Below are 21,787 nucleotides of genomic sequence, written 5' to 3' on the forward strand. Positions count from 1 at the left end.
CAGGGGTGGTTGCTGAGGACCCCACTAAGAAGGGGTGGGTTTGGCCCCACCACCGAAGGCGGGTGGAGGGCACCAGGTGGAGGAGCAGGAGGGAAGGATGGGACCTGGTGCTCCTGATGGGCGGGGAGGCGCGGGAAGGGAAGCTGCACCCCAGCAGGCCAGCCGTCCCCAGCAGGGCCCTCACTGCTGCGGGCCCTCACCACTGCCCCAGGCGGGAGCCACGCGGGCACCCAGCACTCCCTGGGGCCCTCTTCTCCAAGCTTCCAGAGGGTCTCTAGTGAGACCCCAGCTGGGACCCCTCCCACCCGGCCAGGGAAACCCTCAAAGGCCATCTCTCCCACCCCCGGAAACCCACCTTCCGCTTCCTCCTCGGGGGTCGCAGACGTCCTCTGGCTCCTGCCCTCAGAGGCCAAGGTCTTGCAGTTCAAGCTCAGAGAGCCTCAGAGCAGCTGGGAGACCGCAGGGTGGTTTTCCCACGGAGGAGGCGGCAGCAAGTGAGGAGATGAACAGAGGCCTGGGAACGGGCAGCCAGGCTCCCCTCTCGCATCCTGGTCGCCCTGGCCACCCCCAGCAGCGAGGGCTCCCCCGCAGGGGCCCTGGGATTCCACGGGTGTCCCCCAAATGCGCCCTGGTTCCCCCAGGGTGGAGCATGGTTCCCAAGCCCTAAAGGGTCTTTCAGCCAACTGTGTGATTATCCCCAGGGGAATCCCAAGGGCCCTTCGTCTCAAATTAGCACCTGAAGACATTAAAAACCGCCAGATCAGCACTGCCGCTGGGAAGGCTGGCTGCCACCCAGGACGCCAGGGGAAAGAGCAAGACTGGGAGCACTCTCCGCTGAACTCCTCGCACAGCGGCATCAGAGATACCTCCGCCTGGGGCAGCCCCTCTGGACTTCTGCATAATGATAATAAGTTGATACTGATATAGTGAGAGGTATAGTTTATGGAGAGCTTACTACTTTCCAGGTTCTGGACTAAACACAGAACGACTCTATGAAGCAAGTCGGTTTTCACCTCTTTACAGATTAGGGAACTAAACTCAGAGAAGTTAAGTAACTTGCCCAAGGTGACCAAGCAACAAAAAATGAGGACTCTGACCCAGCCACTCCGACTCCAGGACTCCACAGACAGCAGACTTAACTTCTGTGCTGTATCTCACAGTGCTTTTCTGTACTCATTGAACAAATGCAGAACATCTTCTTGGGCTGGGCAAAGGACATCAAGAAAATATTCGTGTTACAGCCCTCAAGGAGCGTCTAATCTAATGGGCAAAAAGATAAATAACGGATGGTAGTGCAATGTTATTGCTATTATTATAGATGAATATAAGATCTTGGATGTATTAGGTTATTTAATGCAAGCTGCTTTAACAAATAGCCCCCGGCATCTCATGGTTTTAACAAGACATCACATGGTGCAATGCATTGGCGGGGCTTCTGCTCCGTGCAAGTGTTCCAAGATCCAGGCCTCCTTGGAGTCTTTTACTGCAATCCTCTACTAGAAGTCAGTCAATAAGCAAGAGAGAGACATCACAGAGGGTTGCATGAACATTTTACAGTCTGGACTAGAAACCATGCCTTGCTTGCTTGTATTCCACTGGCTAGAGCCAGTCACAACACCTGCACTTACCTGCAAGGGCAGTTGGGAACTGATCCAGTACTGAGGAATAGGTACCTAGCAGGTGTCTGTCACAATGGGGGAGACAAAGGAGAAAGCAGCAAAGTCTATGTGGCTGAGCAGGTGAGGATCAGTCTAGGACCAGTGGTGCAGTGGGCGGTGACCAGGACATCCTGGGTGAACTGGAGCAGGTCTGGAGTTTGGCAAATTAGAGGAAGTGACCTGGCAGGTGACTAGGGAAAGAGTCACGGAGATGGCACCTGCGCTTCAATCCCGGATCTGCGCACTATGGGCCCCGCAGGCACAGCCCCTAGTGCAGCATCCTCGTGGGTAAAATGGCCTCTAGAGCATCCGCCAGAGGTAAGAGGCGCAGTCAGCACATGCAGGAGACACTCTCTAAGCAGAGGCCATCCCTGCCCTGGTGGGCCCTTGAGTCCACACCCTAGCCGGTTACCCTGGAGGAAAACATTTCATCCATGGCCACCACTCCCAGGCCTGAGGCCCAGAGGCAGGGAAACTCCATGGAGAGGCCACAGGCTGCCCCAGGAGGGAGCTGAAGACCTCCCCTCCCGACCCCCACGATAGGCAGCACCTGACATTATTGGGGCCGTTATTTAACACAAAGGTGCAATGAAAGGAGGGGGTTGTCCCCAGGCCTCACAGGCCCCCAAACAGACCAACTGGTTGTGGCTGCCTGGGGACTTCGGTGAGATTTCTGGGGTCTGATCTGGGTTCCTGGGAAAGCATGCCGGCATAGATTAGTGCTGTCTACCGCCTGCGGGGCTTGGGCACAGACAGTAGCATCACATTCGGGGGAGATGATGAGGTGCCCTGATGCCCTCACCAACCTCCACCATCTCCCTGAAAGGTCTGATCATCGCTGTGGAAGATGGCTTCAAAGTAGGTCTAAAGTGCTCACTAAGCAGAGCGTGGACCCTGGTCACCTCCACCAGCACTGGGACCCTGGAACTCTGCAAGGGGCTGAGGTGCCCTGAGCCCAGCACACATCGGTCTCTGCCCTTCCCTTGCCTAACAGCAGCCCTGTTTCCTCTTGAGGAATGTCCTCATCCTTGGTACCCATTGGCATCTTTTCTAATTTGCTCCCGCCCCACCCAAGTTTGGAATTGGAATCTCAAAATGGTGAGACAAATAGATTGGAAGTGGTCATTTCCACCACAAGGGTAGCTTGCTGCCCAGGTGTTTAAGCTCAGAGTGAAGCTGAGTGTGAAGCTCAGGTGTCAGGAGTGTCCCCTTCCTGACACCCCATCACAGATGTCTTCACCTAGCCCTGCTGCTGTTTGTGTCCCCAAGTCCCTTAGGATAGAGACCCTGGCTCATTCACTGATATGTGATGAAGGTTTAGTGAGCTGCCTGCTTGAAGTGTTCAATAATTCTTGCCATTCTTGGATGACTGAATAAATGGATGTAAGAAAACAGGTAAGTCCTGAATCAGATAATAAGACTGAAACATGAGATCTGCTTCTCACTTGCCATGTGACCTTGGCAAGTCTGTTCCTGAGACTCAGTTCTCTCATATTTAAAAAGGAAACAATGACACAGTTCCAGGATTGTTGACAGGTTTAAATGAGATACTGGAGGTGAGATTGCTTTATAAACTCTAAATGATGTGAGGGTGATTATTCTCATCACCAAGGTACAGAAGAAGCTGCAGAATACAAAAAGCAAGCTCACCCTAGCATGGGTTTTCTTTGTTCAAAACAGTTTGTGATTCAATGTCTTCATTAAACTGAAAGTTCCAGAAAACTTAATTCAAACCAGCTTAGTCAATAAGAGAATCTATTGACTCAAGACCTTGGAAATTTTTTGGCACTGGCTTCAGGTAAGGTTTGACCTAGTGGTCTAAATAATGTCACCCAAGACCTAGTTTCTAAGCACCAAAGACCCAGTATCTACACACTAATTGGTGGCCCGGTTCCTGAGCACATGGTAAAAACTGAAGACATTTTTGTTGGAAAAATAAACAAAATTGGCCTTACAAATATAAACTTTGATGATTCAGGAATCAGGGTCTTTGGTTGCATGCAACAGAAACTAACTTCAGCAGAAGAAATGCATTGGAAGAAGTGATCGAGAGGCTAGAGAATAAGGCTTGGAATTGAACAGGATATTGGAAGGGCCAGGTCAGAAAGGGCCATTGCGGAGTCCCAAGTTCAGCGGGAAGGCAACGGGGGAATCTAAGCAGGAGGGCAATGTACTTCAGTTTGCATTTAAGAAAAATTCCTGGGGCCGCAAGCTACAGGAAAGATGGAGGGAAGAGGAGGGGAAGGAGATTAGAAATGAGGTGCTGTTGTTCAGGTCAGAGGTGGTGGAGGCCCAGCTGAGGCTTGAGAACTGAGACCCGGCAATGAAGGGAAGGGACAGGATATGGAGACTGGAAGTGGCAAGAGCGAAGACCAACCCACAGGTCCCAGGCCTGGCCCCTGGACAGGCATTGACCTGCTCACTGATACAGCAGAGAGGACAGGGGAGGGGACCCCCCACTGGGTCCCTGATGGAACTGGCCGCTGGTCCTGCATAAGCCTCTGCCAGGCAGGCAGCCCAGGGCCTGGCGGGAGGGAGCCGTACAGAAGGATGCCCAGTTTGGTATCGACGTCAGGGTAATTCCAAACTCTTTTGGGTACAGAGCTGAGCCTCTAGAGCCAAGTTCTGGAATGCTCTTTGCCTCTGGCTTCCCGCCACACGCATCATCTGCAGAGAATATTCAGAGATGTAAACATGATGATTTCATCAAGGTCCTCGTGTTAGGGGACACATGTGCAGGCGATGGCAGCCCATCAAACCGTGGAAACTCTGACCCGGGAGGCTGAGACACAACAATGCGGCGGCTCCCTCCCCCGCACCCCCTCCACTCCCCCCCCTCCGTAAACGTGGTTAATTAATGTAATGAATTACCGCGAACCTGGACGGCGCCTCGGATTTGCTGACAGCTGATACAAACAGAGGCGGTGGCCAAGAATCCCAGCGCGTGCATCACACACACACACACACATACACACACACACACACACACACACACACACACACACACGGCTCCACCAAAAATAGCTTGCAACTGGGTTTGTAACTCGGTGACTTTTCCATCTGTGCTGGAACATGGCAAGAAGTGATGGCCCTGCGCTGTAGAGAGGAGATCGGGAGAACCTGGAGTCCCTGGAGCCTGAACGTATCTGGGGGCCTCTCCTCCACCCTCCCAGACGCCCCCTCGGCTCCCTTCAGCCACCCTGCATTCCCTGAAGGAAGGCAGGACTGGTGCTTCCTGAGGACCTATTGTGTGCTGGGCTTTTTTTACCCAGCAGAACCTTTGGGTTGTAAGCAACAGAACTCCAGTGGGAACCGCCTGGGACCACAAAAGTGGATGGATGTGGGAAGGGCCTGGAAATATCTCATCGGCTCCAGCATGGAATACCCAGGAGAAGGGCAGGGGCAGCCGCAGCCAGGGACCCACCCACAGAGCCAAGAGCCGTGGGCAGGCGGACGGAGTCCCTGACTCTCGCTGTTTGGGAATTCGCCTACTTGCCACACCCGCCAGCACCTCTGGAATACCCTGGCCACAAACCTGTGGGTGAAAATCTCTGCGTGACCCAGGCAAACCCTCCTCCCACCGGGCGTGTTGTGAACAAGTCTCCTGGTCAGGATCCAGGTAGTGCCACCTTTGGCTCATCTTTGAGCTTTTCCTTGGTGATTCTGCACCAGGCATCACCCTGAAGCACCTTGCAGAGAAAGACAGGTGCCCGGGAGCTTCGCCCAGGCGGTGAAAGGTCCCTGCACCGGGGCTAACCCATCAACTACACCTGTCCAGCAAGGTGTGTGAGCAGCGCATGCGCACCACAGGGCTCTGGGGGCTGGATTGGGTGATGAAGACGCTGGGACCCGAAGCTCACAGGAGCCCACCTCTGGGCAACGGCCCGGGTTCTCTCATTTCTGCAGCGTGATTCCAGAATTAATAAGGATCAGCTGCATCTCCTCGATCTCGCTCTCTCTAGCCTCCCTCTCCAGCTCTGGGCCCTTAGGAGGGAAAGATGCAGGCTGATCATAGCTGCCCAGCCTGGTGCCTCCTGGCCTCCGTCAGCAGAGAGGGCCTTCGTTTGAAAACGCCTGGGCCACAGACTGTAGAGGATGGGCAAGGCCATCTAAGGAGAGGCGTCTCCAGGTGCACTCACTCAAGCTCTAGGAACCGTAGTTCCTGAAAGCCGCAGGAGGCCGAGGCAGGAAGATCGCGAGATCAAAGCCAGCCTCAGCAATGACCAGGCACTGGGCAAGTCAGTGAGACCCTGTCTCTAAATAAAATATTTTTTAAAAAAGGGTTGGGAATGTGGTTCAGTGGTTAAGCACCCCTGGGTCCAATCCCTGGTACCAAAACCAAAACCAACAACAACAACAGCAACAAAAGAACCCTGTTCTCATGTGACTGGGGAAAGGACTGAGCAGCCAAGCAGGTCGCCCACCTGCACAGGCAGGTGCACATGCAGGAACACGCATATATTTAATTCTTATTGCACAAATTTTACTACATCCACATACCACCTGCCACAATACCAACTAGTTTCCCTTAATTCTTTTTCCTTGCTTATATGTACTTAAAAGGAAAATTAAGATTTCTTCCATATATAGAAATTAATCATCAAAATAAACTCATAATGATAAAAAAAAAAAAAAGCAAATGTTAGTCCTTGAGCCATGGACCCCCTCTCACCTACAACTGAGCACTTTACAAACCGGCTCCTGTCCCCACTGGGCTGCTGAAGCTCTGCCCAGAGGAGACCGCACCTCTGTGCATGGGGCTGGTACAGAAAAATACTAAAAGCCCCTGAGAGTCAGGATGCCGGGGCTGCACCTGCATCTCCTCTCCTGCCAGACCCCGGGAAGAGGCAGAAGAGGAGGAGGGGAGGGCAGGGGAGCAGAGGAGGGAAGGGGCTCCTCCTGACCTGGCTGAGCCTCTGACCTCACCTCTCTGGACTGGAACTGCCGTGAACTAACATTTCGCCATGTGCTGTTTCTGCTCAGCACCTTTGTTTGGATAGTGTCCCCTTCCTGAAATACTCTCTCCCTTCTTTTCATGCCTCGTTCTTCAAATTCCACCTCCTCTTTGTATCAATTGGGAATCTTTCAGCAGCACATAACAGAAAACCCAACTGAAAGAGGTCTGTATACAAGGAAGTTTGTTACCTCAATGAAAAGACCCCACATAGCTTAATTCGGCAGGTGAACGATGTCATTAAGAACCCAGGTTCCTCCCATCTCTTTGCTTCTGCCATCCTGTAGTTCCTGAAAGCCGCAGGAGGCCGAGGCAGGAAGATCTCGAGTTCAAAGTCGGCCTCAGCAACGACTAGGCACTGGGCAAGTCAGTGAGACCCTCGGTGCAACAGCTAACTCTCTGTGTGGTTGCAAAATGGCTGCAACATCTCCACCATCACATCCTCACCAAAATCCAGACTCAGAAAAGGGATCACAACTTCTTTGTGTCTGTTTTTAAGATTCTAGAAACTTCTTTAGAAGCATGCCCCACCCCACCCCCCAATTTCCCCTAGTGGTTCATTGACCAGAACATGATCACTCTCCCCTTAAGCCAGGTACTGGCAGAAAGAAAGCAATTAGCATGATTAGATGAGAAATCAGACCCACCCCTGAGGATGAAGATGGAGGGAGGTGTCTCCAAAGCCCATGACCCCACCAGGGAGCACCGACCCTGAGCCAAATCTGCATTCTGTAGTGAGAAGCCAGTCATGTTCTTTCCCATACCTCCTTTGAAATACCTCCCCACCTGGATAGAACCCCGGTGGCCAGCCTTCTCTCCCCTTCTAGACTCTTCCACAGACCACCGCCTGCCATCTACCTCTGTCACCTAGATTTGCTGGATTGCCATACACTCAATTTAACAGATAGATGATGGGTACATGATGGTGTGTGGGGTGCGTGCCTGGTGCTGGGACCACACCAGGATTTGGACCTGCTGGGCAAGGGCTCTGCCCCAGACACCATCCCAGTCCCCCCCCTACAATTTATAACTAATCTGCTGTGAACCTGTCTCAGTCACCAGGCTGCAAGGCCCTGCTGAGATGGGAGGGATGGCAAAGGAACCCAGAGCCTCCTCGGGTAAGAATGGGGTGGCGGGTGGGTAAGAATGGGGTGGCGGGGCGAGCTCCTTACACTGAGTCTGCTGAATTGCGGGTGAGGGAGGGCGGAGGGGAGCGGGAGGAGGGGAGAGGGGACTGGCGGAATGCAGGCTTTGCTCACAGACAAAACAGTCCGCCCGGAGGGCCAACTCTTTGACTGGGCTGGAGTGTCTATTGTGGGAAATAATCATCTGTTAGCTTAACAACCCCTTTTACCTGAATTACATGTAACAGAATACACGGTATTGCCTGGCGGCAGGGAGGCAGAAGTTCAAGCCCACCTCCGTGCTCTCTAGGGCAGCCACTAATTGCCCGAGGTTTAGGTCAAAGGTTATTGCAGGATTAAAATTGCCAGTAAAATAAAAGCAAGTCCTGGATTCCCAAATTAGCTAATTGCTCCCTCCTGGGTGGTTTCTCTTCTAATAGGAGCGTTCTCTGGCCAGCAGGTGCCCCTACCCCACGGAGCCTGATTCCCAGCCCTCTCCTGCTGACCTCAGCCTCACTCTCCCCAGGCGCCCCCCCAGGCACCTCCCAGCCCATGTGGAGGGTGTGGAGGGGCAAAGTGCCGGGGGGAGGCTAAAAGAGGGAGAGGGAGCAATCTGAGAGTCCTGTCCTGCTGTCAGTCGTCCCAGGAGCCTGAGGTGCGCTCCAGAACCTGTCCAAAGAGCCAAGTGGCTGAAACGACGCAGACCCAGGAGGAAGAGAGGATCCCAGGTTGGAGGTGGGAAATGTAGGGCATGTGGGGATGACCTGAGACCTCTTGTCACACCAGAAAGCAAAGAAACCATCAAAGCATGGGTATGAGATGGATAGCATCACCCTAGGGACATGTATGACTGTCCATATGGTGCAACACTACACGGTGTACAACCAGAGAAAGGGACACTGTGCTGCAATGTGTACAATGAGTCACAGTGCAGTCTGCTGTCATATGTACCTAATTAAAATAAATTAATTAATAGAAAGGAAAAAAAAGCACAAGTACGATGGCAAAAGGACACTTGGAGTCCTCACTGGCCAGATGTGGATGACTGCAACTTCAAAAAGAATAGCCATTGCTAGGGTTTGGAAGGCATTAAGTAAGTTTTAAAATACAGAAGTTCTTAGAAAGCCAGGCATGGTGGCTCACAGCTGTAACCCCGATGACTCAGGAGACTGAGGCAAGAGGATCGCAAGTTCGAGGCCAGCCCGGCAACCTAGAGAGTCCCTAAGAACTTAGTGAGACTGTGTCTCAAAATAAAAATAAATAAATAAAGGGGGGAGGCTAGGGATGTAGCTCCCTGGGTTCAATCTCTGGTTCCAAAAAAAAAAAAAAAAAAGAAGAAGGTTCTTGGAGACCCTTAAAAAAGCTCACTGGCCATCTTTGGAGGATGCTAGTTAGCAACATTCTGAAAACTAGTGAATGAAGAGAATCAGACACTGCGGTCTCTGGGTAGAGATGGCATGGCATCAGAGGGTAGCTGATGGAGAGACATTCTTCTGCATAGAAGTCCGTCAATAAATGGAGAAGTGGGTGGGGTTAGAAACCCATTTTGCCAGGCTCCCAAAATAATGGGTGCAGGCTCAGGTGTGTCCACTTGGCCCAGCTGACACAGTGGGAGAGCTCCTTGCTGTGGGCTGTCCTGTCTATTGTGGGCCAGATGCAAGCGCCCGGGCTGTACCCACCAGAGCAGCAGGCCTCCACCCCCAGATGTTGCAACACACTGCCCCATGTCCCCGGGGACAAAACCACCCCCGCTGAGAACCACTGACCCACACGTGGTCCCCAGTGGCTGCTCAGCCCGAAGGTGAGGCCAGAGAGGAGCTGACCTCGCCTGAGACAAAAGCAGCCCAGGGAAGCTGAGGGGGCCGGGACCCATCGCCGCCACCACCCAGCTCCACCAGCCCTGGCCTCAGGGTCTCCAGCAGCACAGAGACCACGCAGGTCCCTTCCAGCTTTCCCACTCCCCGTTATTCCCAAGAAGTGGCCACTGCTCTGGTGCCGGATCAGGTCCCCGCGATGGCTCGTCCTCCTCCTCCCAGAGGGGCGCGGGGCGGGTCTCTGCCCTGGCTGCAGCTCCCTGTCTCTTCTCCCCGCTTGGGTTTCTGCAGCGCCTCCTCCTCCACGCAGCCTTCCCCACCCCATCCTTCCCCCTGCGCCTCGCAGTCACTGTCAACCGTCCCCTCCACAGATCTGCAGGGGCAGAGTGTGCCAGGGGCATCTCTAGCTCCAAGGAAGCCAGGACAGAGTTGGCACCCAGAGACCACGGGAGGCGGGAGGCGGCAGGGAGGCCAGGGCCCACTGTGCATTGGCATGGCCCTGCGGGGCCGTGCGTGCGGGTGATGCCAGGCAGGGCAGGGGCGCAGGGGTGCAGCTGCCCGCTCCCTACTGCCCCTGCCCCCCAACACGCTGCCCTTGCGTGAGCCTCCAGACTCGCCAGTCCCTGTCCACCTCTGTCTGGCCTATTTCCTTTTGCAGTTGAACCTCCGTTGAGCCTTTTAGCCTCTCCGCATCCCTCCTCTGCCCGGGCGCCCTCTCTGTGCAGCCAGAGCTTCGGCCACCCTGCGCACCCTCTTCTCCCGCTGCCTGGAACCCCCTACCGCAGCGCAGGGGCCGCGTGGAAGCTGCACCCTGTGGGTGGCCAGGGGGCCGGTTTCCGCTTGTCGCAGTCCTTCTGCGTGTGGGCGCAGAGCCTGGACCCACAGGGGCTAGACATTTCCTTGCTCATGAGCCTCCTTGGATCATTTCGGGATACACACACACACACACACACACACACACACACACCGCGGAGTTGATCACACCTGGAACCTGTTCATCTTTGTTTTGAATAACCAATAAAAAAATAAAATAAAATAAAATAAATAAATAAAAATAAATCTAATGTGCCCTCTCTGGGGATGAATAAACCACAGGGACGGCAAAGACATGCATGCCCAAGTTTTAAAAAGGGGTATGGCCGGGTGCAGTGGCGCCCACCTGTAATCCTAGTGGCAGGGGAGGCTGAGGCAGGAAGGTCGCGAGTTCAAAGCCAGTCTCAGCAATGGCGAGGCAGTGAGAAACTCGGTGAGACCCTGGTCTCTAAATAAAATACAAAACAGGGCTGGGGATGTGGCTCAGTGATCCAGTGCCCCTGAGTTCAATCGCCAATATTTTTAAAAAAGGGGGGCACACGGGGGATGTGGCTTTATGGCAGCCAGCACCACCCTGTAGACGTTAAATGACAGTATCTTCCCTCCAAGTCGGAATGAGGGGCCTCGCCCAGATGCAGTTTTGCCCTAAGGCATCCTGCCCCCTCAGCCTGGAGTGCTGACCTCCTCTTTGAAATTGTGGGACAACACTCCCCCAAGACCCAGCAGAGCACGGGAGAAGTGCAGACCAGGGGTCCCCAGGGCTGGCCTCAGAGCAGCAGTATGGGCCTCCCTTGGAAGCACTGGACATGCACCTTCTTCTTCAGGTGCCGCAGACCTGTGGGGCAGGCCGCCCTGTATGCGCAGGCTCCGGGACTGCTGGTGCTTACCCATACGGTGACTCTCACTGGCACAGACCCCCCCCCCTTGCTGTCTTTATAACTTTTCTCCTGGTGGCACCACATCACGCTCCCTTGGGAAGTCCCCTCCCCACTGTTGAACCTTACGGTTAGGTGGCATTGACTCATCGCTCCCCCATCCACCTCATGACCTGGGCTTGACCAGTTCAAAGGTTCTGTCTCCCTGATCATAGTGGCTGGTTCAAGAATGTGCTAGAGAGAGGGTGGATCCAATCAGAGTCAGCCCTGGAACTTTTACTGGAGTCTCTGGGAAAGATACGTTTCTGCAGAAGTGATCAGTCCCGTAGAATGTAGGCCTGGAACGACAGGAAAAGCTTCCCCGAGAGTAAAGCAAACATAGCAGAGAGCCAGGAGAGGAAACTGAGCACCTGGATCCAGCTTTACCTGATGCCAGATACCCGGGTACTTTCCTGTTACACAAGCAAATGATTTTCCTTACTGACGCAAGTCACTTTCCATGTGTTTCAATCTCTTGTAGCCCAAGTAATCCTGAACAACACAGGAACGGGAGCGAAGGTGCAGCCTCCTCTCTTCAGAGGAGAGGCAAGACCAATACACCTCACAGACGTAGTTCCAAATCCTGGCTTCACAGGTTGCTTAATAACTGTGTGACTCTGAGCCAGTCCCTCTGCCTTTGTGCCCCTCCTTCCCTCATGAAACAGGAATAACATGCCTTGAGGGGGTGGGGTGGACTGCTGGGTGGTGTAATAGTCACGGGTCACATTTGGGAAGTCACACTGGTGACCTGGAGCAAGCAGCCTGGCGTCTCTGAGCCCCAGTTTCCTCGTTGGCGGGAAACAGGTAAGAGTTAGTATCTCAGAGGACTAAGCATGCTCTCAACCAGGTGCACCAAGGGGACTTAGGTCCAGGACAGTCTTAAAATCGGCCGCCACTGCTGACCCACCCCAGAGGGCGACCTGGGGCCTGCAGCTGCAGAGCGGTCAGCCCAGGAACTTTGAAAGGTCTCCCTCCACCCTAGAGCTGAACAGAAATTCTAGCAAGTGCTAATTAGGTCTGCGAGGCCCATGGGGGGGCGGGGCCTGGTTAATCAGGGGCAGGCTCTGCAGGGGGCCCCAGGAAGGCCTACCTGCACCTCCCCTCCTTGCCAGGGCTGAAGCCTGGGCCAGGAAGCCAGGCACGTCCCCGGACAGCCTGCGAGACTGAGCCCTGCCGCCATCTGGTCCCGGACTGTGCCTAATGTTTCTACCAGACCCACCGGCTAATTGCATGGTGAGAGCACCCTTCACATCTGTAACACCTAATTTACCATTGTTCCTCCGGAGCCCGGTCCCACGGCTGGGGGGAGGGGGCCCTCTGCCCTGTTTATGGGGCTTTCAGGCCCTGGGCATGGCAGCCTGGCCTGGCGAGGCTCCAGCCGGTGGGGCAGCCAGCAGGGCATCCCCCGAGGTCCTGCTCTGGGCCTGGGGCCACGCATCCCCGCAGCCTGCCCACAAGTGCAGCCTGTGGCACTGTCACACAGAGGATCCTCCCACCCCGCCCCACCAGGGCCACAGCACGTGTCTTGCTCCAAACTTTGGAGCTTGGTTGCCACTGCATCCTCAGCAGAGGCGGGAAGGAGAGGGTCAAGAGAGCAGTGCGGGCTGGGAACAGCAGGCCTGGGCTGGCGTCTCCCTCTGGCCAGGGGTGGCCACCTGCCTCTAGTCCCAGCTACCTGGGAGGCTGAGGCAGGAGGATGACTGGAACCCACAAGTTCAAGGCCAACCTGGGCAACATGGCCACACCCTGTCTCAAAAAAAAAAAAGTCTCAGCTGTGCCATTTTCTCCCGGGGGGACCTCGAGTCTGTCCCATTCTTCCATGGCCTGAGTCTCCCAGGCTCTTGTGCCCATGGAACAGGGGTCCTGGTAACAGGGACAATGCGAAGCACTCACCTTCCTGGGAGCCCCATGCCAGATTAGGGAGTGGCACGTTATGGTGACCTCAAGGGCAGCCGTGGAGTAGGAAGAGGGTCAGTCACAGGGGCAGAAGACCCACAGCGGGGGAGGTGTAAGGGCATCTCATCCCCAAACCCACGTGAGTCCTGGACTTGGGGCCCACTGTTGTTCTTGTCCCTTGAAACACTAGGGCCGGGTCCACCTCTCCTGGCTCAGCACAAAGACCTTGGGCACCGTCATGGGGGTGAGGTGGGGGGGAGCTGAGGCCCAGTGCCACGGCCCCCTTCTGCCCTGCTCTCTGCTCACTTGGATCCTAGAAACCAGCTTGGAAGGATGCTGAGAGGGTGTCCTGGCCCCAGGCTCGCCTCCGTCTGCATCTCCTAGGTCGTAACTACTAACTGGGCATCTAACAGGCTCTGTCGTCACTCGCTGGGTGACCTGGAGCAAGGCACTCCCCCTCTCTGAGTCTCAGCCACCTCCTCCTGGAAAGAGCAGAGGGAGGACAGGAGGGAGCACCAGCGGAGGCCTTTCCAGCAGGAAGAACTCGTTGCTTTTCTTTAGCCTAACATCAGCCCTGCAAGGTTAAAGGTGATGGGGCCCTGAGCGTGCCACTCCCAGGAATGACGAGTGTGCCCCAGACTGCCCAGCAGGCAGAGTGGCCAGAGACACTCAGGGGCTCCAGGTCCCAGGTCTCTGGACACTCCGTGAGACAGTGACCTGGAGGGTGCAGGGGGCTGGGGAGACCCATCCCCAGGCACTGGGAATACGACTTGTATCTGTCCTCCCTGGGGGGTGGGGGAGACAATGGGTATTGAGACACAGCCCGTGGATTGGTAGCGAGAGAGGAGCCTGGAGAGAGTCGGAGAGCAGAAAGCAACCAGACCTGGACAGACTGGCCCAGGCCCGATTTCAGCTCCTCTGTCTACTGGCAGCAGGACCTCAGGCAGGTGACTGCATCTCTGAGCCTCTCTGTAAAGTGGGGCTGAGAACACCTGCCTCACACCACCCGGGGGGCCAACGAGATGGTGCTTGGTGCAGAACAGGAGCTCTGGAGCACGGCTGCAGCTGCTAGGACTGGAGTTCCCTGCCTCGCCGACTACGGAGGCTCCACAGCCTCCTCCGCCAGCAAGTGGCCCTAAGAAGCCACCATCCTGGCTGGAAGAGCTCCCTGCTGTCCACGGTGCTCATCATGAACATGTTCCTTGTAACTCGGGAATGTCCAGGAAGCTCTGTCTAAACAGAGCCGGGCCCACATCTTCCCGCAAAGGGGACTCTAAAGAGGCAAGAGGAGGAAATGACCACAGGCCCTACAGCCCCAGGGGAACAGGGGCAAGGCTTTGGGGAGGGCCTGGCGTGTGCTGGGAGGGACGCCAGAGCCAGCAGCAGCAGGCAGCCCAGGACCAGGGTGGATGCCCAGCTTGCCCGGCTCAGGGTGCTGGGCAGCGCTAGGCTAGCATCTGTCCTTCCTTCTCCTTTAAAGTGCAAGGTCCCTCAGACCTGGCTGCCCATCACACGCCAAGCCAAAGCTCCGGTCACTCTGCATCTCTCCAGTGCCCCCTCCCTTCACCCTGCTCCGGTCCCAGGCCTCCTTGTCCCCTGAGAGCCCTGCAGGCTCCAGCCCTCTGTCCCCTCCGCCTGGAGTGTGCTTCCCCTCCACGTGGAGAGGGTCCTCCCTCCTCCTTCAATCCTGCTCAGAAAGCCCACCTCTGAAGCCCCGCCCCCGATAGCAGCCCCGCCCCCGACAGCAGCCCCGCCCCCGACAGCAGCCCCGCCCCCGACAGCAGCCCCGCCCCCACCTGGCCTGATTTTTCCTGGGCTGGACTCTGTGTCCCCTAGGGTTTGCCTGCTCGGTTCTGTCCGTGTCCCCAGGGGAAGCACGTACCCTGAGGGCAGCGGCCCTTTGGGTCGTGGTGCCCGGGTGACACGGGCCCCCTGGCAGGAGTGAACCTGGTCTGCGGGGTGGGGAGGGAATGAGCGCGGGACCTGGAGCAGCGCTGCTCCGCTTGACGCTTTAATTCCACGCAGAACCTTCCAGTGCTGAGGCCACAGAGCGTCCACCTCACAGGGAGGCTGTTTCAATAAATGGCCTTGACGGAGAGTGAAGGCGCGACACAGAACCGCTGCCTGGAGACGACAGAAGCCCGGGGGCTGCACTCTGGGTCAGGACCCAAGCTCAGGGACTCAGGGCGAGGTTCCCCGGGGGGCCACTGTGTGGGGTGGGGCCTGGGGGCGGCCCTTGGTCGCTGGGCTGTGCCCCTGAAGCGGCCTCGGGCCTCCTCTTTCTCTCTTTTGCTTCTGCCATGAGGACAGCAATTTGGATCTGCACAGGGACTGTCCCCCCATGTGCTGTGTCTCCACAAGCCCAAAACCTGAGGGCCAAATGATCACGGACTGGACCCTCCAAACTGAGCCCAAAGAAACCTCTTCTTAGGCAGTTATCTCAGGCCTTCTGTCACAGTGACAGAAAGGGTCATCCCAAGGGTCTTGGCTGTCCCCTGCTTACTGAGGGGCCTGGGCCAGTGGATGATCTTTCCCGGCAGTCTCTCCATCTGTCAAGGTGGGAGCGCCTCTCCCCCACTGAGCTATGGATGGACCTGCTGGCCTAGTGCCCAGGAAGCCACCAGAATGCGCCTGAAGCAGAGGCTCCCACCAAGCAGCAGCCACATAGAGAGGGGCCCCACCATGTCCTCATCTAGCGACCTGGACACCTGGCTTGGAGATTCCCAGCCTCGGTCTCCTCATCTAAAACCTGGGGTAGTAACTGTACCTTCCACGCAAGCTCCCGAGGACACAGGGAGGCTGCCCACCTCCAGAACTTCACAGGCTCTAAGGAAGTGTCCAGAGCTGGGCGGGAAGGTGGACACAGACATGCGGGCAGGGCCTGGGGGGGAGAGGGGCTCTGCACCTCCACGTTGGCATCACCCCAGCAGGGAACCCTTCCCTGCCCCATCCCCTCCTCTCCAAGGGCCTCGTGGGGACCTGTCTGGCCAGTCTCAGGGGAAGGAGCTTTCAAGAGAGGCAGATGACAGCAGCAGGACCCCAGAGGAGGGGTCAGAGGCCTCAGTCACTCTGCTGTCCCACGAGGAACACAGTTTACCAGGAAGAGACGTGGGATGGAGCCAGGAGAAGCCAGAGAGCCGAGTCTCCCACTCAGCCCAGGCTCAGGGCGGGGCCCACGCCTCCTGTCTACTCTCAACCCAGGGCCACCTGGAGAACAGGCGCTGGAGCCACACTCCTTGCCCACTAGGCGCGAGTCTGAGGACAGAAATCCCAGGTGCCAAACTGACCTGGACCCACTGACTATGTCCCCTCATCTGGCCCGTCTGTGAGGCAGGACTCTGTATGTGTGTGTGTTGTTCTTCAATGACCTCCCAGACCTAGGGGACTGCCTGGCACTTAGTAGGTGCTTCGTGAACACATTTGAGTGGATGAAGCCTTCACTAAATCAACAAATGAAGGGAGGTCCCACTGGGTTCCTGAAAGTGATGCTCCCCATGGGCTCTGAACCTTGGCCCGTAGGCTGTGCACGGGAAATGCTGGGAGACAGTCACAGTGTCCCGTCAGACTGTCCTCTCTCTGAGGCTGCCTGCTCAGTGCTGAGCGCTGAGCGAATCCAGGAGCAAATGACCCAAGGCTCTAGTCGCGGAGCAAAGACTAAGACCCACAGGACACGGAGCAGCTGCCCGGCCCCAGCCCGCCCTAGCCACCACTCGCCTCGTGGATTTTTAAATAATTTGTTGGTTGTTTTTAATTGTTGAGGCAGTAATACTTGTTCATGAAACTGCAATATACAGAGAGGTGAAATAAATAGCTTCTATATATAATATATATATAATATAGCTGGTTTTAAAGTATCCCCTTATCATTGGTGTACTAGTCACGTGAGCGAGAAGGTCCACAGCAGCGTCCTCCAGGACCGCGCACGCACAGGGCACCGCGGCTGGACGAGGCTGTCTGTCGTCGGAGTCGGGCGCGGAGCGCTGGGCGCCTTCCCTGCGCGGTGTCTCGGGACAGCAGACAATAAATAACTGACTGCAAACCAGAGAGCGATTTTTGTTGAGTCTGGGCAGGGCTGGGCTGGGGACATGGGGATGTTGTGGGAAGGGGCCCTACTTTCTTTTTTTTTTTTTTCTTTATTCTTTTCCTTCTTTCTTTGCTTTCAGAACCTTTGGGAAAAAGAACTTTGGTTTCTCGGAGTGTCGGCTCCCTCGTTGAGTCCTCTGGGGACAAGTTAGAGCTGCACTCCTGCAGCGAGAGGGGCAGGCACCCGTGGGCTGACAGCAGTCCTCTACATGAGTCTTGTCACCGGGGTTTCAAGTCAACAGTAAAATTTCATCGCCCCTCCCCCCCAAGAGTTTTGGTTCAGTTTTTTTTTTTTTTTTTTGTCTTCTTTTAAACACAAATGTACAAAAATAGAGCTTCTTCCTTATTTTTCGTGTAAAAATATTCCTCTGATGCCGTTCTCGGGGAGTGTGAGTGGGTCTGGGGGCCTCGGGCCGCAGCCTAGCCAGGGTGCGTGGGGCGGATCCTCCGAGACCGCTTGGTCACCGTCGTGTACTTGAAGGGCTTCTGCAGCTCTGCCTGCCCCTTGGGGTAGCGCTTCATGAAGTGCACATCCTGCTGGTTCTCTCGGGTCTTGGGGCCCTTGCGAGGCCGCCCCTTCTTTGTGAAGCCCACATACCAGCCAGAGTACTTGGCCGACATCAGAGCCGTGTAGTTGTTCTCCAGAACCTTCTCGATGAACACACACTCCTTGCTGGTGCCATCAGGCTGCAGGAGAGAGAGGAAGAGTGTTAAAGAAAAACGATCCAATGGTCCTTGTGGACCACAGTCCAGGGGCTGTGGCGATGGGATTTAGCAGCAAGGGAGAGAGACAGGGCTCAACTCCCAGCACAGCACAGGCAAGCTAGAGTTCAGAGCCGAGGAGCACAGCGGGTACAGAGGATGGAGATGACTAAGAGGAAATGTCAGGGGTCAGGGGGATTCTAGTGGCAGCAACCTAATGGGGTCTCTGCTGAAGGCAGGCCAGTGCGACCAGACATCACCAGGGGGGAGGTGGAGCTGTCAGATATGGAGAGTGACCAAGGGTCAAGGGCAGAACTGCACTGCACAGTGGGCCCAGGAAAAGCCTCAGCAGCCTGACCAAAGTTTGGCCCTGCAGAGTCTCTGACAGGAGGAGGTGACAGAGGGGAGCGCAGGAGTGAGGGACAGAGCTCAGCAGAGCCAGTGTGACAAGTGGCCTTCGTGACCGGCTCACAGTGGCCACCTGAACCAGGTCATCCATTCACAGGGTGGCTTCAGACCTTAGCATAAGTGACCTCGAAAAACAGAGGCCTATTTAAACTTGAGGAATCTATAAGGCTGAAACAGAAGTGGCCATCGTGTCACCCAGAGGGGAACTCGTGTCTGGCCATTGTCCCATTGTTGGGCTCTGGATCAGGCACATCTGAAGTTCAAGTGACCTCACTGTCACATGGGCCAGTACTGTCCCATTTCCTCCAAACCAGCTGACCCTGTGTCCTCTCACGTGCATCAGAAAGGAGCCTGACAGGGTCTGCCCGAATCCTGACCTGAAGCAGCTACTCAGGCCAGGTCCACTCCACCAGGATGAAGCTCAATGGAAACCACGCCCAGCGTGGACTGGCACCCTTCAGTACTTGTGGGTGGGAGATGAGTGTGACCAACGCCTGTGCCCACAGTCCTGGGCTGCCAGGCTCCCCAGCAGATGTGGGGACCCTCCTGGAAGAACCAGGAGCACTGGATTCAGAGGCAGAAGCCAGAGGGACTCTAACTTCCTGGGTCACCTCGGCTTGGCCACCTGCACTCTCCCAACCTCAGATTCCTCACCGTCAAGTGGGACCGTCCCTGAGATACTGTGAGGAACGCTGCTTCTAAGCAAGCCAGAGCCACAGGAGGGACATGCTCAGGTTAATATTAAAGAACAGGGGGCTTCTCGGGACTGGCCTGGCTCCGTGGATGTGCCTGGACAGAGAGTGGGGTTGGCAGGGCTTCGTGTCACCTCCTGGAGCCGGCCAGTTGGCTCAGTGGGGACGAGTGCGGAACACATGGGTTAGCAGCACTCGAGTTTCCAACCAACGAGTCCACATTCAGGCCGGGCCCACTCCCCGTTCCGGATGGCCGCCCATCCAACTTGGAAGCCAGAGGTCTGGCGGTGTGCGGACCCAGGCGCAGGCTCCAACCTTTTGTCTGAAGCTCCCAGGAGCGTTCACCTCTGAGCGGAGGGCAGGCAGGGCCCTGCAGACGCGCTGAACTTGCAGAAAGGGAGGCGGGAGAAAGCCCTCTCGGGAGACCGCAGAGTGGACAGGCGCAGGCCTGGAGACACCCTTGGGACCCAGGGGACAGTGAGAGCGGGAACAGCAGTGAGGGAATGTCGCGAGGCAAGCCAGGAAATGCAAAGGCAGGCGAGGGGAGTGGTGCCCGGGCTCTGGTCTCCCAAGGAAAATTCTGGAAGCTGCCTGTCTAACCTGAGTTCAGGTTCTTCAACTGGTCTTCAGAAACAATCAGAGCAAAGGGGACAAAGGCTTCGCCATGCTGCCTGCCACCCAATGGCCACCCAAGGACCCTGCCTGGAGCACTTTCACTCCTCAGGGGTCAGCTGTGTGCCCGCCTGCTCTGAGAAGCTCCCGGCCAGCGCCCTTCAGCTCCCAGGCCTCCTCCCCTCCTCCCTGGTCCTTTACGAGGCTCTCTACTCCTCTTCTGAACCCCCTGGGCACCTGCCCCCTACTCTCCCCCAGACCATTAGCGTCTCCGCCTCCTCCTTAGCCCAAGCCAGGGATGGCCATGGCGTCTGCAGGTAGATGTCTGAGAGCCTCACTGATACGGTGGGGGTGACACGAACAAATCTAAAGAAAACAGACTCCACCTCCCGGATGCTTGACCAGTGAGTGCCCAGCGATATCCCAGAATGTCCCTCCTGGGGGACACATTGATTAGGGAGGAAGAGCAAGAGGAGGGCTGGAGACCCCTACTGGCCCCACTAGTCTCCCTACGCATTCCTTCAGCATCTGTGTGTCACTGACCACAGGTCAGACGTGGCCACGTCCAGGTGTCACTTCTTCCTCTTAACAGGTGACGTCCACCCTCTGCCCAAGGGAGGAAACAGAGCTCGCCTTGGACAAAGGGGCTTGCCCAAGGTCACGGGGCCTGCAGAGCTGGACTTGCTCACTTCTCCTCTGTCTATTCCAGAGAAGTCCATGGGCAGACAGGACAGGGAAGAGCAGACACTGCCCACCAAACCCTGCCCCAGACCCACAGGGCCGCCATCAGCCCACAGAAGGCTGTTCAAGGCGCTAGAACACAGCACTAGAGCTCAGAGGCTGCAGGCTGGGCTCCCCCAGAGCACTGGGGGCCGCTTGGGAACAGCTGGGAGGTCTCTCTCTGGTGATACCAGTGCTCCACCAGGAGCACAGGCAGGAGTGGGTGAGGACCAGCAGCTGGCCACACCTGAGCCTGACCCTCGCCTCTGCTCCTGACAGCAGGTGTGGCCTGCTGATCCCCTGCTCGGACTGAAACTCATGCAGGCCCCAGCCCCAGAAGCACGGATTCAGTTGGCTCAGGCAGCAGAGCGTCCATATTGACAGGGAGTCAACAGCTCCTCCCAGCACCTCAGTGACACAGTAGAATTCGATCCCCTCCCACGACTCCCACCTCCGAGTCCTTCTATTTGATCTGAAGACTGAATCCTGATAACATCATCTGGTCCCTGGATCAAGCCTTACCTAAAACCAGACCCGTAGACTCTTTTAGCTGTGTAAGCCAAAAAACTCTTTCTGCTTGAAGCATTTTGAGTTGAGTTTCAGTGACTTACAACCAAAGTGGTCTTAAAGGTATGCTGATGGACAGGGAGCCCCCTACCCTAAAAGGGTCTGAAGCTCTTTGCTGCCCCAAGAGGACCCCTCAATGGTCGTACATGCTAGACTCTGAAAACCACTCTGGAGTGAGAGGAAGTGCTGTCTGGGCCAGGTGGATGTGGCTTCAGAGAAGTGGCCTGAGCACGCAGGGGCTCACAGGTAGGGCTTGGGCACCACTGGCACAGGCAGCAGAGGGGGTGACTGCATGCCGGCTCTGGCCAGCGATGCCCACGGTCAGCACCAGGGTCAGGAAGCTGCCCTGTTGGGCCACTGCACAGGAGCTGAGGCCAGGGGTCCCCAAACTAAAGGAGTAGCTTGGTGAAGGGAAAGGATCAACTTCATGGAGTCCCACATCCTTGCTTCACAAGGAGGGTGCTGAGCCTCAGGGCCAGGGGAGCCCTCTGACCCCGGGTTCCCACGGAGGCCATTCTGGCTGGAGGCGGGGTCGACCTCAGAAAGCAAGAACCCTTCCTACTTCCCTGCTGCTCCTAGAACCCCTCTGCTGAACATGGGCAGGTGGATCCCGAATTGACCTCAGGAGCTCCCAGGCTGGTAGGGGAACCAGACCCAGGACAAGCGGTGACAGACCAGGTGAGCATAGGGGCAGGGGAGGGTGGGGGGAGGACTCTGGGGGGGACTGACCAAGGGCCAGGGATGGCTAGAGGTAGTTGAAGGCTGAGCCAGAAGGAAGGCCACCGGCCAGGGCAGACTCTGGGGCCTGGGGGTGTGCTCTGGGCCGGAGG

At 56.2% G+C, this 21,787-nt stretch overlaps 1 protein-coding gene across 1 annotated transcript in view; it reads right to left on the reverse strand.

The window, feature by feature from the left end:
* Positions 1-17,041: 17,041 nt before the first annotated feature.
* Positions 17,042-21,787, reverse strand: part of Fgf18 (fibroblast growth factor 18) — a 28,362-nt gene continuing 23,616 nt past the window's right edge. The window contains exon 4 of the mRNA XM_076857602.2: positions 17,042-17,943. Coding sequence (XP_076713717.1) covers positions 17,677-17,943 — 267 coding nt within the window. The 3' untranslated portion in view covers positions 17,042-17,676. The remainder of the gene's footprint in view (positions 17,944-21,787) is intronic.

The sequence above is a fragment of the Callospermophilus lateralis genome, chromosome 5 (genome assembly GCF_048772815.1).
Source record: "Callospermophilus lateralis isolate mCalLat2 chromosome 5, mCalLat2.hap1, whole genome shotgun sequence".
Lineage (NCBI taxonomy): Eukaryota > Metazoa > Chordata > Mammalia > Rodentia > Sciuridae > Callospermophilus > Callospermophilus lateralis.